The 15,925-nt window shown below is 34.4% G+C and overlaps 1 protein-coding gene across 1 annotated transcript in view; it reads left to right on the top strand.

The window, feature by feature from the left end:
• Ptr (patched domain-containing protein) overlaps nucleotides 1-15,925 on the top strand; it is a 76,358-nt gene that overhangs the window by 41,251 nt on the left and 19,182 nt on the right. The window contains exon 4 of the mRNA XM_089866987.1: nucleotides 13,386-13,718. Coding sequence (XP_089723113.1) covers nucleotides 13,386-13,718 — 333 coding nt within the window. The remainder of the gene's footprint in view (nucleotides 1-13,385; nucleotides 13,719-15,925) is intronic.

The following is a 15,925-nucleotide window of genomic DNA, read 5'->3' as shown; positions in this document are numbered from 1 at the left end:
ATTTCAGTGTTTTTCAGGATTCGTGTATTATGGAATTTTCAACAATTTTTGAAATTTTACTGTACTATGCTTGTTAAAGTAGCAAAGCAATGTTTTGAAAAATGCGCTTAAACAGGATATTATAGTTTTGATAAATACAAGACTAACATAATAGCTGGCGACATTGAGGTTCTGTTTATTTGTTCTGGATTTCTCTGGTCTACTTTGAGGTCTACGAAAGCGTATACTTTTAGGAAACGTGACGGATCCTTTGGATTTCAAGTTGGTAAACAACAATACAAGTGTTTGACAGGAATACATTTATTTGGATAATATAGTAAGCTCAACATATATATGTATATACAAGTATATGAAATATTCTAACTTTTCTTTTATGGAATTATTTTTTATTTCATGTTTATTGTATTATACTAAGATATTAGGATAGTTAATGTATAGTGATGGAACACGTAGAGGGAAGTAATTTAACGAAAACGGTTCTTAGGGAACACGTGAAGCTATGGAGGCGCTTCATGGAGGAAATTTTTCTAAAAATATTTAAAACAAACCGACTATTAGCTACATTAAACCACTTTTGATCAAATTAAACGTTGAACGATATGCAGTTTACATTTGAAGGGAATAGAAAAAATGTTTTCCGTTCGTACATATTTTAGTTAAACACAGTAACGAAACGTGTACATATTCCATGTATTTAAACCCTACTCGTGCAAAGCAAAGGTATTCTTAAATTTCCAATCATATCAGTTACATAGTGATAAAATACAAGTTGGGAACCAAAATTTAACCCTTCGAGTCGAAACGAAAACTATTTAACCAGTTAATTACCTAAATATGCAATTATCGTTATTTATTTACAAGCAACTACAGGCGTTAAAATTTTTAATAATGAATTATTCAAGCGTGTAGCGTTATTAATAGTTCTGTTGATAACTTGACTGGTCTTTAAACACTATCCTTTAGTTACACCTCAACAATATTCTAAGCTTGATTGCTAACAGACAAAATATCTCTATCCACACAGTAAGTGAACATGCACCAAAAATCGGAAGCAGACATAAAGATTCAAAAGTTGTTTCAAGTATTGTTTACAATTCATTTCAACATGTTGGGAAACCAAAATAAATCTCTCCGAGTCAACCCAGTTAAGAGGGTTTTCTTAGATAATTAAATAATAGAATTCGTGTTAATTATTTTAATCGTCTTTAATTTAGCTTAATTATAGTTTAATCGTTTTAATAAACTTTATTCCTAAAATCATTTTAAACATAGCTATTGTTGACGTTTGAATTCAAGCGTATGCCTCTTTAAGATTTTTTTGGAAATTTAGGGAGTATAAGGCGATTATAAATGATAAGAAAACTCGCAATTGAGTGAACCTTTAGCCCTACCACTGGGAGGCTAGACGTTTCTCGTAACCCTAGCCGATCGCCGCGTAAATCTTAACCCAAGCGATGATTATGGAGTAGAAGCTAATATTGCTTTCTGGGAACAAGTTTACTCCTATTTGCCAACTGCGAACGCGGTGACAGACACGTCCAGTATAATACCTCTCCGTGACATCATCGTCTCTCGGAGAGGTATGAAGAGAGACAAACTGCTAAAACAAATAAATGTTTCTGTAGTACCTAACGCTAAATATAGGAAGTGTTAAAACCTTGTCGTATCATCTCGTATGACAAACACCGAGCTTAACCATTCTTTTATAATGCTGACCACTTTTCTCTTGCAAATCACTGTTTTTAATGGTTATTATTAACCTTTGATGACGCTTAAGATTGTAAAGAACACCTTGGAACAGAAATTTAACGAAGACAGGCTACAATGAATACCTATCCTACTGAAATTTCATGAAATAAGGCTGTAACGAAAGCCTCGTCTAGTAAAAGCAAGTTCGAAACGAAAATCTGCCCTACCCAGATAGGATGGAAAATTTTGTTTTAAGATATTGTTTAGGATAAAAAATGGCTTGTGCTTCTACAAAGGCTTGCTTTGAATTGATGACTCATATGACAATCGTATTGCGTAAATTAGAGCGTTTTAGTAAACAAAGAATTTGTTAGCAACTTGTGACGTTTACTACCTTAGTAACTTTGATGAAGAAGTGGAATAATGTAAAAATCTATTTGTAAAAACCTTAAAATGAAGAAGGATTGAGACACTTTGGTTTTGTATTGGGTTTTACGTCACAAGGTACCCTATTCAATTTTGATAGAATTTAAGAAAAATATATTTTCTCTCATATTGTTTTGGAAAGTTTTTATTCCTTAAATGCTACGCTTGAATGATTTTATTGACCCTATTGGGGTATTTTTACGTTGACGCAAGTAAATTGGCTATTTCCGCCCTAAAACCTGAAAACCCTGTAAAACGTTTATTTTTAAAACGAAAATATAGCTACAATTCTTATTTTTTTCTCTACCATTCTTATGCAGGGTGAAAGCACCACATGGTGTTCAAGGGCGGTAGGCTAATTTCACATGCCTACAACCAAGTTTAACAGCTTTAGCAAACAGGCTTCTGTGTTACGAGACCCTAATTAGACCCTTTTCAAAACGTCGGTAAAAAATGGTGTCTGGTGGTTGAGCACCTTTTTTCTTAAGACAGAAAATCCGGTACGGGGATAGAAAGACGTTAAATAGGCTTCAAACAGAGGGTTTTGGCGGACTGGTAACTTTGAAGCTATGCCTAACGTCTTTGGATCCAAATACCTGATGTTCTGTCTTAATCCTGGATCAAGCAAACAATACTGCTATCCCCTTTGGAAATGGGTATATTTGTTAATGGTTTCTTTACTTACTTATACAAACTTCTATTCCCTAGGAAAATTGAAGATAAATTGACGAATGCATAAAATTAGGCAAAATTGAGGATTACATAAAAATAGGCATAGTGACGAATTCATAAAAATAGGCAAATTGACGAATTCATAAAATAGGCCATTTGACTTATTCATGAAAAAAGATAAATTGAAGATTATATAAAAATATGCATAGTGGCGAATACGTAAAGATATGCAAATTGACGATTACATAAAAATAGGCTTAGTGACGAATACGTAAAGATACGAAACTTGACGAATGCGTAAAGATACGAAACTTGACGAATACGTAAAGATACGAAACTTGACGAATACGTAAAGATACGAAACTTGACGAATAGGTAAAGATACGAAACTTGACGAATACGTAAAGATATGCAAATTGACGAATACGTAAAGATATGCAAATTGACGAATTCACAAAACTAGTCAAAATAATTAACGATTACATAAAATTAGGCAAAATTGACGATTACATAAAAATAGTCATTGTGACGAATACATAAACATAGGCATGCAAACTGACGAATACATAAACATAGGCAAACTGACGAATACATAAACATAGGCAAACTGACGAATACATAAAAATGAACTGATTGACGAATATGAAAGGATATGTAAATTGACGATTACATAGAAATAGGCAATTGATGTATAAATAAAAATACACCCCCTTCAGTTCAGTTTGTCCATGGTGAAGGGGGTCATTAATAATTGCGAAAGAAAATCGTTTATATAAGTAGCTCGATGAAAAATAACATATTTTCTTTATAGCCGTAAATTTCTATTTTTGCTCGTAAGCTCTAGCTAGTATGCGTGTTCTTTCCTAGTCTTTCTTCGATTTTGGTTTCGAGTGTCTAGCGCACCAAGTGATTTTCTTTTTCTTCAGGACTGAAACGATTAGGGTCGATAGAGGTAGTCACGGAATGGTCTTGTGACCCAAGGTAGCCAGTATATTTTATAGTTACTGAACGTAGACCATAGTTCATAAATCCGAGATGAAGTGCATCGGTATATGTAAGAGAAAACCTTTATTACTATTTTGTAATAGGATCTTGAAATTCATTACTAGACAATTTGAAAAAAAAAATTGTACGACAAAATCAGACCAAGGATTAGTAACATTTTTGAATGAGTGTTATTTCTATCGAAAGAGAAAGTGAAATAATGTAGTATTTGATTTAAATTTTGGACACGTTATTTCTGTATTCGCGAGTATGAAGCTTCACTTATCTCTCACCTTGTTTAACATGGCTTAGTGCCATTACGTCTGTTTTTTGCAGTGAAAAAGATCTTTTTGCTACCTTAAAAGCTTTTTCAAAACTTTGGTATGAACTTAAAGGTATTTGCATGTAGTTTAACAAATGTTTAACTTAAACCTTCAAATTCGTGTAGTAAATCGTGTAACTGATTTAAAAGTTACTAGGTGTTTGTATGGAGTTAAAATACCCTGTAACGTGATATGTTTCAATTTAATGTTATAAACAATGTCAACTTTTGTTTTTTTCCAAAAACCAGTGAAGAAAATTGGTTATTATTCGCGAACTCTTCTATCGGAATAGAAGGAAAGGTATATATATCTTAAGAACCGGAAGTGTTTTTAATTTTATGACACGATTCTATACAATGGAAAAATTCTATATTTCACCGTTAATGGTGGACATTATTTGCTAAAATTTTAAATTAAAGGGTATGGGAATTTACAATTTCATATCATATTTTACCACGAAAGTGGTATTATTTTACACTTTTAAGTCTCTACTTTCAAAATATCAAGTTTTTAATATAATTAAACCAAATTTTCTATTTTTAAAATCCATTGGAAAATCACGAAAACTCAGCTTCGATATATAAACAGTGTTGTCTTGTCGAGCTTGTTTCCCCTGTTTTATGACATCACTATGACGTGAGGAAAAAAAGCGCGTGAGTTATACCGTTCTCCATAGTCCATGCTTCTCCCCTGTCTAAACTCTGGGTCTGATAGCGCAGCGGCTGGCACCATCTCGCGTGTGTGACGTCAAAAACAGGAAAACGTTTTAGCCTTTCTTAAAAAGTGGATTTCAAATTATTTCATATGAAGCATTTTCAAATGCATATTGCCAAATAACCAGAAATCGGAGAATTAAAAGCTTGATATTTTTGAATTCAAAATAATTAATTCTATCTTTTGTTATATAAATCAGAGGTTTTTCAAACGAAGCTTCTCATACCCTTTAGTTAAGATTTTAAATTAAATTCCCCCGTCAAACCAGAGATCGATCAAGGGGATGACTAGAGAACTTATAAAACTAGAAAAATCTAACAGTCTAAGAAGTATAAAAATACTTCTTGGACCGATTTTACAAGGCCGTGAAAACCGTTACGCACCCACGGAACTAAGACCATTAACAAACTCCCGTGACTCGTAACGCAAGTTTTCTCATTTTCGTGGTTTTCTGATCCTAGAGATCATTGCGGTATAATTAAGAAACTTTGTTTGTTGGATCATGGAGTCTGTAATTTAAGAGAAGCTGTAATCGCTAGCCTTCCACTGTAAAATTTGTCTCCCCCCGCGTCTCGATCAGCTAGAGCGACTAGCCGGGAGTAGCCCAAGGTCGTTTGCACCAAGGGACCATAAAATGTCAAACTGAAGATGCTACGAGGTTACCGCCCCCTTTTCGGAGAGTTTTTCTGTCAATGCTACGAAGTGCGACCATCTACAGGGAATGTTAGCCACTAACAGGTTATGAAAGCACCCACAGAAATGCTTTGCGTAAATACTGTATAGGACAGTTTTTTTCCTAAAATGACCTTATATTACACCTCAGACTATGATTTGTTCGCGGGGCTTGCTTACAGCTCCTCTTAAAATACAAACTCCATGTCTGGAGGTTCCGCTTTGTACTTTAAAAATGGCGCATTACGATGAAGATGATGAGAATAAAAATGGAAACTTGTAAGATATTAAAATTATCCTTCAAGTTTTGCGTTTCTATTACTGGCGAATTTATTTTGAGCAGTATATTATATTTTATAATAAAATATAATAATTTATAATAAATATAAGTTATTTGAGAAAATTTATGATTTTATTTTATTAGCCCTTTAAAAATACTTTTCGGATCATTTATAAGCTTCGAAGCCGACCCGTATTAAATTCAACTACCACTAAAGGTCGATCACACATATTAATATTGCCATCATAAAATATTGATTTGAATATCAATATTGAAAGATCCCCGTAACGAGAAAATAATGCAAATTACGTAATAATACAGGTTTATACGAGGGCAATATTCAGGTATGAGGAAAATAATTGGGTTTCCTTCAGTGAAAATCGTCACAGTAAATTGAAACAATGAATGAAAAAGCACCCAGGAGTATTGATGATAAGTTTGATACAGAATGTGCGAGTTTCTAGGGTGTTGGTAACACCAACGTAATATTAATAATAATTATCTCAAAGGAAAAGTTCACGTAACACAACATTAAACCTTAAGAACGGACTTTTTTTTCTAAGAATAAAAGGAAAAATATTAAGAAAAATAAATTATCTCTTATTACAAAGTAATTGGCATTTAATTTGTCTAAAAAACGGGGACTACCGCGCTGCCATTGATCTAGTGGCGTCTGCTAAATTGAACCTCTTGTCCGTAAAGGGATTGTCTGGGTAATGGTGAGGTAGAGGTAAAGTACGTACGAGGCACAATATTAATCGGGGTTGGAGTTGGGGTCAAAGTATAACCAAAAAAAAAGTAGGGGTCGGGGTCAGCATCGCAGACAACATTTTTCAGAATTGTAGAAAAATCACCAAAAATCGTCCAATTTCCTGGTATTTGGAAATAAGGGGATACCTCAATCTGGTAGGATAAGGCTAGTAACTTTAAAAAGCACACAAAATTCCTATCTACACAGCGGCGATTCCACCGAAGGACCCTTGCCATTATAAAGGAAGGGGGGACGCCTGTCCACGACAAAAAGGATTTTGAACTTTGCTCTCTGTTACTGTAGTCTGTTTAATTGTTACCATATATGCTTTTTACAAAGGAGAACTTATTTGGAATTGGAACAGGTCAAAAAATAATTTCCTAGTACCAAAATCAAACCCCGACTATACATTTTATATCTTTGGTAGTACCAGAAGTGAGATGAGACTAGAAGTACTGAGCTAACCAAATTCTTCACTTGGCGAAGGTGAATATTCTTGATAACACACCAACGGTTGGCCCTCTGGTGGCGGTTTCAGAATTTTGCCTCCAAAACGTGAGACGCTCGCGGTCGTAAATGGCCGAACTAGATTCAAGCACCCGCGTCCGTGTTGTGCGGCTTTAGGTTGAGGGAAAGGGGGTAGGAAATATTTTTGGAACTCGATCAATTTTTTTCTCTCTATTATAGGCGCGATGGAAGCGGCATAAAATCCTCAAATTTGTTCACTAGTGCCAGGATCTATTACCAATGCTAGAGCCCTTAACTTCTAGTCTCATCTCACTTCTGGTAGTACAGGGGCTGGGGAAAAAGTCCGGGATCCCTAGTTATCCGAGGCTCGGGGTCCCCGTACGAACACTACTGGTAACTTTGATGCCCTATCTAACATCTTTGGATACACACATGAGAGATTTTCCTTCTAAAGGAAACAAGTTGGTCAAACACCCGACCCTATTTTAACCCTATATAAATTCATGCAGACCATTCCGCTGCTACCTGTATAGAAATAGCCTATTGAAACTGAAAGGCGTAGAAAACACTTGTTACTTTCCAGCTCTTTAATACATCCGGGCAGAGCAGGTAGCTTAGCTAGTTATTCAGTTAAAACTATTGCGACTATTTATGCTCTAGAACGACAAACACAAATAATAATTTCAAAACGTGTCTCACTTCACAGTCCTTAAAATCTGCCTTTATGCGCAATCCTTCGTCATGAAAAAAATTTCAAGGGAGAAGAAAATACAGGACCGGCTCTAACATCATAATTTTTTTTGCCAACCTCCAACAGCAGGAGGATTGAGTGGGTTGGAAATATATTGTTCTAACCTGGTAAAATGCAGTCACGTGACAAACGACCCATGTTTTACTGACGAATGTTTACCACCAATCACCATACTCTCCGAATTGTGGGTTAAAGGCCTATCGAATGGGTAAAGAAAAAGCACCCTCTTTTCCTCTCCTTCTATAAATTTTCCTCCATGCCCTCGTTTGGGATATGGGCGAGCCACCACCCCTCTATGCATTGTAAAGGGACCCTTATGTAAATAACCCACAAGCACAGTGTGGACGTTCTTTCATAGACAAAGCTTGAAAGAAAAAACAATGACTTTAAATTAAACCCAGAAAGGGCTATAAATTAAAACTTATAGTTCTATAAATTCTAGAAATTAGTATAGTTATGAAAAATTTTAAAGTAAGATTAAACGATTTGAGAAATTTTGTTTTAATTGAATAGCTCAAAGATTTATTAGGACTCAAAATTTTACACACACATATTTCGTATAAAAGCGGGCTTCAATCCTTTAATACTAATTACAAAAGTTATATTCCTAATGTTAGATTCTAGTCTAGTCCGTCGTTTTCATGTTTGCTGATAATAATCGTAACTAAACACTGATTGTTTCATTGGCGACGCCGTCACCCTAGAATTTCTCATTGCGTATTGTTTAAAAAAGAAGGGGAAAAGGTTGGTTGATCGAAACAATAAGCCTGTGCTCGGAACTGGGTCTTGTTTTTATTATTAGTAGCAATAGAAGTTTGAGATCACGCGTTCTTGCTCTCTCGAGCCAAAGGAGAAAGTTTCATAGGAGAAGTTTTAGTAACTATGGCAACGAGAGCGCTAGGAAGCCTACCTCTTGTATTATTTGACCTCGTTTGGATGACCTAAAAAGGCTTTTATAACCCCCTCCCGATTCCAGACCGGTACCCAAATACAGTTGGACCTAATTTTTCATCGTTGTCATTTTGTCAATGGTTTAAAGATTGCTAACCCAAGAGCAAAGATGGAGGGAGGGGTGCGCATTGTCCTACGTATACTATTTTTATGATTTCTGTGTATTTATGTCGTAACATGATTGAATAGAATTGAACGAGGAGCATTTATAAACGTAGTAATGCACTGAAATGTTTTTAAATGGCAATCTTATTCTAGACGGCACACATAAATAAAGGAATGTATATAAATTACCGTGTTTATCGATCCTACTTTCAAAATACACGTTTGTTTCATGAGTTAATTTACTATTCATGATGAATTTCTTTAATATAACTAGCTTGACATTACGATAAAGCCTTTAAAAGTTTCGTATTCTTTTTAAAAGACCTCCTAGCTATTATCATAAGTTTATAAATTTGTTCCATAAGTATGACACTATCGATACTTCGTAATGCTAGAGACTTACTGAAAACTAGTTCGAGAACGACAAGCGAGAATTGACTACACCCGATTTTTGCAGTCCATCTTCCTATTTAGTCTCTACTAAGCCATTGACAGCGTCTCACCAGGCGTCGCTTTACGACCTACGTCACTTCATGACAAGCTCTCAGTAACCAGTGACAAACTTATGGAACATAGATTATGAACTTATGCTATTATTTATAGTAGAGAAGATGGTTTGTTTATTTATATGTGTGCTCTTCATGCACGGTCGCATTGACCAAAACGGCATGGTTGATATATTAGTAATACCAGGGGAAGGTTTTAGAAGTGGTTAGGTTGAGTTCCTCAAAGTTGGGTCCACGAATCTTAACCCTTCAAAAAATGTCCTAATCTGGGACTGTCCATTTTAGATTTATGAATTAACCCTTATTTCGCATCGTTTTATTGAGTTCTAAATCATAGTTTCTAAGTAACAACATCGCGCAGATAAATGGGTGGACTCGAAGACTGATTAGTGTTAAGTGTATACATGAACAAGAAACTTCCCGCGGTTTCCAGTCCCTTAAAACACCATTGCAACGCTGGGTAGCTTAGGTGGTTTTCACTTTTTAATAATCAGTGTCCTACCTAGATTTCAATCAAAAATTACAAGGCCTATACCACTGAATTTGCTTCGCTTTTTCTCTTCAATTCGTGAGAGATACGGCACTGTTTATACAAACTTGTCGGAAATGCAAATAACCTTAATTCTGTAGATCTAGCAAATAACATTATTTATCGATTCCTTCATTGTTTTCTATGGAAAATTATTATCGATAATAAAAACGGTTAAATTAGTTTCAATCTAAATTTTACGGTATCCTATAGATAATCTAAGCTGTTCAAACTAAACCTAAGAAAACCGTGAAAGATTTGTCCTCAAATTCGATTTGGCTGAAAATGGTGTTAAACAAACTTTAACACTTCTATTAAAATAAAGGAAAAATGGGTTTTCCTATTGTACTGTTTGGTTATGTAAACGAACCTGAATAAATAAATAATGGGAAATTTTGGTAGACTAAACCAAACCCTTTATTCTATAAATTAAGTCTAAAATAAATTAAATATATTTTTCAAATTCAAATCCTTGATCTGAATTACAAGAGATGTGGGTTTTCGTATTCGCGAACTGTTCCAACCTTATTACGATTAAATAAATCTAGGCCAATGTTTCGATAAGAATTTGATATATAATTTTTTTTTTGAAGATTTATTCAAAAGTTAATAACCAAACGAGCTTAACTACCCATATAATTGACCTTAACTCAACACTTTTTTTACTCTGATATGGTTTCTTCTATTAGAATGCGCAATTTAAGCTAAATTATTATTTGTACATAGAAGGTTAATAACAAGGTTTTGCAAAAGGTTTGTTTTAATACAAGTAGCAGAAAAAATGGAAAGAACAATAATTAATGTAACTTGTTACCTCTCCGAATGACGATGACGTCACAGAGAGGTATTACATTGGACGTGTCTGTGTGTCTGTCTGTCACCGCGTTTGCAGTTGGCAGCAATATAAGCTTATAGTCCATTTTCATCGTTAGGGTTAAGATTTACGCGTTGACCGACTAGGGTTACGAGAAACGTCTAGCCTCCCTAAGGTGGGATCGCCATCAAAGGTTCACGAAATTGCGAGTTTTTTCATTTAAAGTGAATCAATCGCCTTATATACTTTAAATTTCCAAAAATTGTTAAAGAGGCATACACTTGAATTCAAACGTCAACAATAGCTATGTTTAAAATGATTTTAGGAATAAAGTTTTTTTTAAAACGATTTAACTTTAATTAAGCTAAATTAATGACGATTAAAATAATTAACATAAATTATATTTATTTAATTATTTAAGATAAAGCTCTTAATTGCGTCTTGACTCGGGGAGGTTTATTTTGGTTTCCCAACTTGTTTTAATGGAGTACATGGAAAATCCACATTTATAGTACTGTCTTACGACTTTGAAACCTCAAATTTTTGTTCTCTTAACACAGGAAAAAGGGTTGGAAAATGAAAACTCAGGAGAGTAATGATGGGTCCTATTTTCAAAATCTAATGGTTTATTATGACGAGTTAATAATTATGGACTTTAATTAACTGATAAAAAAACAAACGCTTAAAGGGTAGACAAGCCTACTTTTTTTTCTCCTTGATATACTTATAAGTAGCGTCAGTGCAAAGATCCGGGTTTTAATTTTTTTTATTACGATTCCAGCTTTTCAGTTAAATACCATTAATTAACTTATATGGGCGCCGCCATTGACCCCTGTAATGAAGCTTCTCTGTATGTTGTGCGACGTGTTAGTCCAAACGATGATTGGCTCATACACTCCGCCAGTAAGATAGCTCGTTTTACACGTAGTCGTCTCACTCTTTCTAAAGTTATATTATCGGCCAACAGAGGGTGAGCAAAAGCCAATAAGATTTTAGACTAGGAAATTGGCGAAATTTTTGCAAATACAGAAAGGCGCCTCACAGTATTGCCTAACGCGAAGGGACCAGCGTATTACGTTACATGCTCATATCTTCCTTAATATTGTGGATAAATACATGGTTCCAATTTTAAATATCCATATTTTTATATGATCTTTCCAATAAAAAATAAAAAAATTCTAGGGTGAACCATTCCTTTAATGGAATATATAAACGTACCTTGGTATACGTCATTAGTTGGGAATTATATAATTTGAAAGTTAATTAGTACCTAGCAGTAAAGGCACCCGTAGAATTCATCCCTTCTGAACATTTCTATTTCTTTTGGGGCCGCCTTTTAAAAGATGGAGGCAAATCGAGCCCTAATAGTCAGACACAGGGAAACAAGTGAAATCGGTTAAATAGGCGAACTTTTATTCATAAAGAAAGCATTTTACATTTATGGATGCAATTTTTCAAGATGCTGTGGATTGGAAAAATATTTCTTCGTATGTGCCATAAAATCTGCAAATTTACAGTCTTCTATATGTTATCAGTGAGCCAGTCAGTCAGGACTTCGACTTATACATAGATATAGATTATAATACACCCTTTCGACGAGTCTAGGAGGGAAAGGCGCGGGGGTAAAACCCTGCCTTCTATCTCGCTTTTTAGCGCCTGCGCTGTAGGCATTTTGGATCTGAGAGTGCGCAAACACGGCACTGGAGCAACCCCCTTGTATCTCCCGATACTAAGGGTTGCCTACCCCCTTTTCACGTCGAAAGGGTGTATATCGAGTGGTTAAAAAGGAGAGAGAGTTTATCAGCCCCTTTAAGGAAAATTAGAGGATAGGTCTACAAATATTTGAATTTTACCGTAAATTGGCCTATCTGCTCCGTAATTTCATGTTGTTCACTTGTTTACTTTTTCAATGGTTTTGTTTTCTATAACCAATTTTACTAATTAAGGGAAAATTGCGTGTTCTTGCTTATAAACTTTTTTTTAAATTTTCTGGAGTGAGAGAAAAATAAAACCGGATATTTAAATCACAAGGATTAATTATCTTCATGTGTGTTTCAAAATCAAAAATTCATTTTAGAATTCGCGATTAGAGTTTCGATTACTAAAGAGAAGAACAGTTTCACTGTTCCTGTAGCCATTAGTAGCCTAATACCCATAAGTGTGACAGTTACATATGCAATTATGCTAAATTTCTTAAGGAAGGTTTTTCGAATCTCATAGATACGTGCAAACGAGATGAGGAACTCTAAAACCATATTAATCCCTAGTATTAAGACTCTGCCTCAATAAGACTAAATTTAAAAATAAAGAGAATCACATGGATATAAAACACAACTATTTATTTGGGTGTAAATAATCCCAGAACAAATATTTGTTCTGGGATTATTTACACCCAAATAAATAGTTGTGTTTTATATCCATGTGATTCTCTTTATTTTTAAATTTAGTCTTATTGTTAAAAATACCATGGACATCAAAAGTTTTAATATTTAACACTCTGCCTCGCCACGAAACTACTTGAAAATAACAAGCTGGGTGGCAGAAATCGTGATTTACTTGGAAACATAACCTTTAATATATTTGATTGAGTGTCATACTTATTGTTGTTCGGTTACTTATTGATAGATTTTCTTCTCGAACGTGGAGTGATTTTTCCAAAGAAGAAAGAAAACGAACTGAGAAAAATCACTCGCAAGTCAATTTTGATGCACGAAGTTTTACTAAATCACATGTTATATTTTCTTTTTTAGGTATCGGTATGGACGATACTTTTGTCCTGTTGGCGGCTTGGAGACGTACAAGTCCTAAGGAGCCTGTTCATCATCGACTGGGGGACGCGTTTGCAGATGCCGCTGTCTCAATCACTATCACTTCACTGACAAACTTCTTATCATTCTTGATTGGAGCCATTACTCCTTTTCCATGCGTGCGCATCTTTTGTCTATACACTGCCATGGCTGTCCTCTTTACATACGTCTATCATATCACCTTCTTCGGAGGATGTATGGCCATCAATGGTTACGCTGAATCCAGGAATCTTCATTCATTGGTTTGCCTTCAAGTCATGCCGAAATCATTAGCTGGTGAGTATTCAACAAGAAATTTTTAAAGCTTGAGAATTCTTTGAGGAAAAATGGGAATTAGCATGATGATATAAATAGCACACAGTTTGAAAGAATTTTTTTTTTAAGAATTCAGGGTTAAAATAGAGCCTGGTGTTTTCATGCATATGTGGACAACAAAGTCGTTAGATATGGCTTCAAACAAAATTACTTTGATGGACTAGTAACGTTCAAGCCTATCCAACGGCTTTGGATACACATACTGCAGATTTGTATTTGCAAAATAGAGCAGACCCTCTTTTGAAAAGGTCTATTGGCATGTTACTTTGATCAGATGCACATGATTTGAAGACTTCTGTTGTTTTACCCCTCACGCCGCAGGAGAGTTCCTAAGCCGACTTCTCCTATAACTACAGTTTACCAATAAAATGTATATAGAATCATATCAATCCTAACTTGTTTCGAACGGATTTTCTTCTGTTAAGAAAAATGAAAGATCACGTGGGATAAAAGCTGTTGCAAGGCTAAGTATCCAAATGTATTAATTGCAAATCTTAAGGCTAATATTGACTTGAGTGCATGACGCAAATGGAAAGCTAGTTTATGTGAAATAAATACACCCTTTACAAAAGTCGGGTGTAAAATAGTCTGGAGATTGACCACCTTGTCTTCTTAAGATGGAACATCTAGTATGTCTATCCAAAGACGTTAGATATGACTCCAAACAAAAGTACTTTATTCGACTGGTAACGTTGAAGTCCTAAATAGCGTCTTTGGATCCACTTGACGTTTGTTCCCTCTGAGTCCTGCTGCAGCCCATATTTAGAAAAGGATCTATTACAATTTTAGTACTATGTAACAACGTGATGAACAAACGCCATTATTCATGTTTCAGGAAAGAGCACGTTTTTCATATCCTTAAAGACAATTTTCTGAATCTCCTAAGAGAATTATGGAAGTTATAAAATGCAAGTTTGTGGTAAACGCTACCATATATACCCATAATTTAAACAAAATTTATATAACATTATGACAAAAAGAATCATTAACTATTCGACGGTATATTTTATAATATATCTAGTGTAGGTAATAATTTTGCAAACAAAGGATAATTAAAAATCTTGTCATAGTCTATTTAACAGCGACTAACCAACAAAATAACCTTTTATATATTGTTTCGTAAATCATGACATTTAATTTAAAAAGGTTGTAAATGTATTATCCATTGTTTATCATTTTCTCCCCAAGAAACGTAACCAAATGTGGCTTATAGTGGTTTTTTATTTCAAGAACCTTTCTGAACAACATATATTCGTCGACAGTTTATTGAATAGAAAAGTTATTCTCCAATATTTAATCATAAATTAGTCTCTTACACAAAGATATAGTAAAATTTACGATGTCTATAACCAGGAAAGACATCAATTTTTAACATAAATTGGCTTATTGTATAGAATACGTATTATTTCTATAATATTTTTGAAGGTTACCTATTTACTTTTTTGAATTTTTCTATGGGTCCATAAATTATTTCATATACAATATGGTAGACGATAGAACATCTGAACCCGGATAAATTTTAGGAAGGACAATTTTGTTAAAGGGATAGAACCAGAGTTTTTTATGTTAGTACAAATGAGCTGGGATTGTTTATAAACGAAGCTGGAGTCATTAATATTTTTAATCCGTTGTTCCTTTAATTGTTTATCACGTGGGAAATTGTGAAAGGATCGCGCTTCTAAATCATTAGCAAAACATTGTGGAACAGCACATCTTTTCTTAATATTTTTAGGTTTTTTTTGGCATAGGCTTAGAAGCCAGTTACGTTACTGTTTTTAATGCTTTTAAAATCAATTAAATTAATACCTGTCACGAAATAGGATATTATTTATTTTCGTTGTTTAAGCCTTTCATAAAACTTTTACACTTCAAGTCAGAAATCAAGAACGACGCATCACGCCGCCGTGGGTAGTAGGAAAACCACTATTGGATGGAAACCTTCTACAGAACTTGGAGAGAGGGTGGTAGAAAGGTGGAGAAAGATGTCTTAGCCATGTTTGGCGACTTCGCCACCAGTTAGCGCCACTTTCAAAAAGTCTAACTTTTAATCTCAAATTTCAAATTAAATGTGGGTTAAATTAATTGAAATATATATATTTTTATAATCCTTGACAGACATTCTATCTATTTTAACACCCGAGTTGTCAATTCTTCGCTATTGATAAACT

This window comes from Phalangium opilio, unplaced genomic scaffold (assembly GCF_054372755.1).
Source record: "Phalangium opilio isolate 3A_F unplaced genomic scaffold, DU_Popi_V2 ptg000017l_1, whole genome shotgun sequence".
NCBI classification, from domain to species: domain Eukaryota; kingdom Metazoa; phylum Arthropoda; class Arachnida; order Opiliones; family Phalangiidae; genus Phalangium; species Phalangium opilio.
The sequence above is the reverse complement of the archived record's forward strand: the minus strand, read 5'-3'. Positions and strand labels throughout refer to the sequence as shown.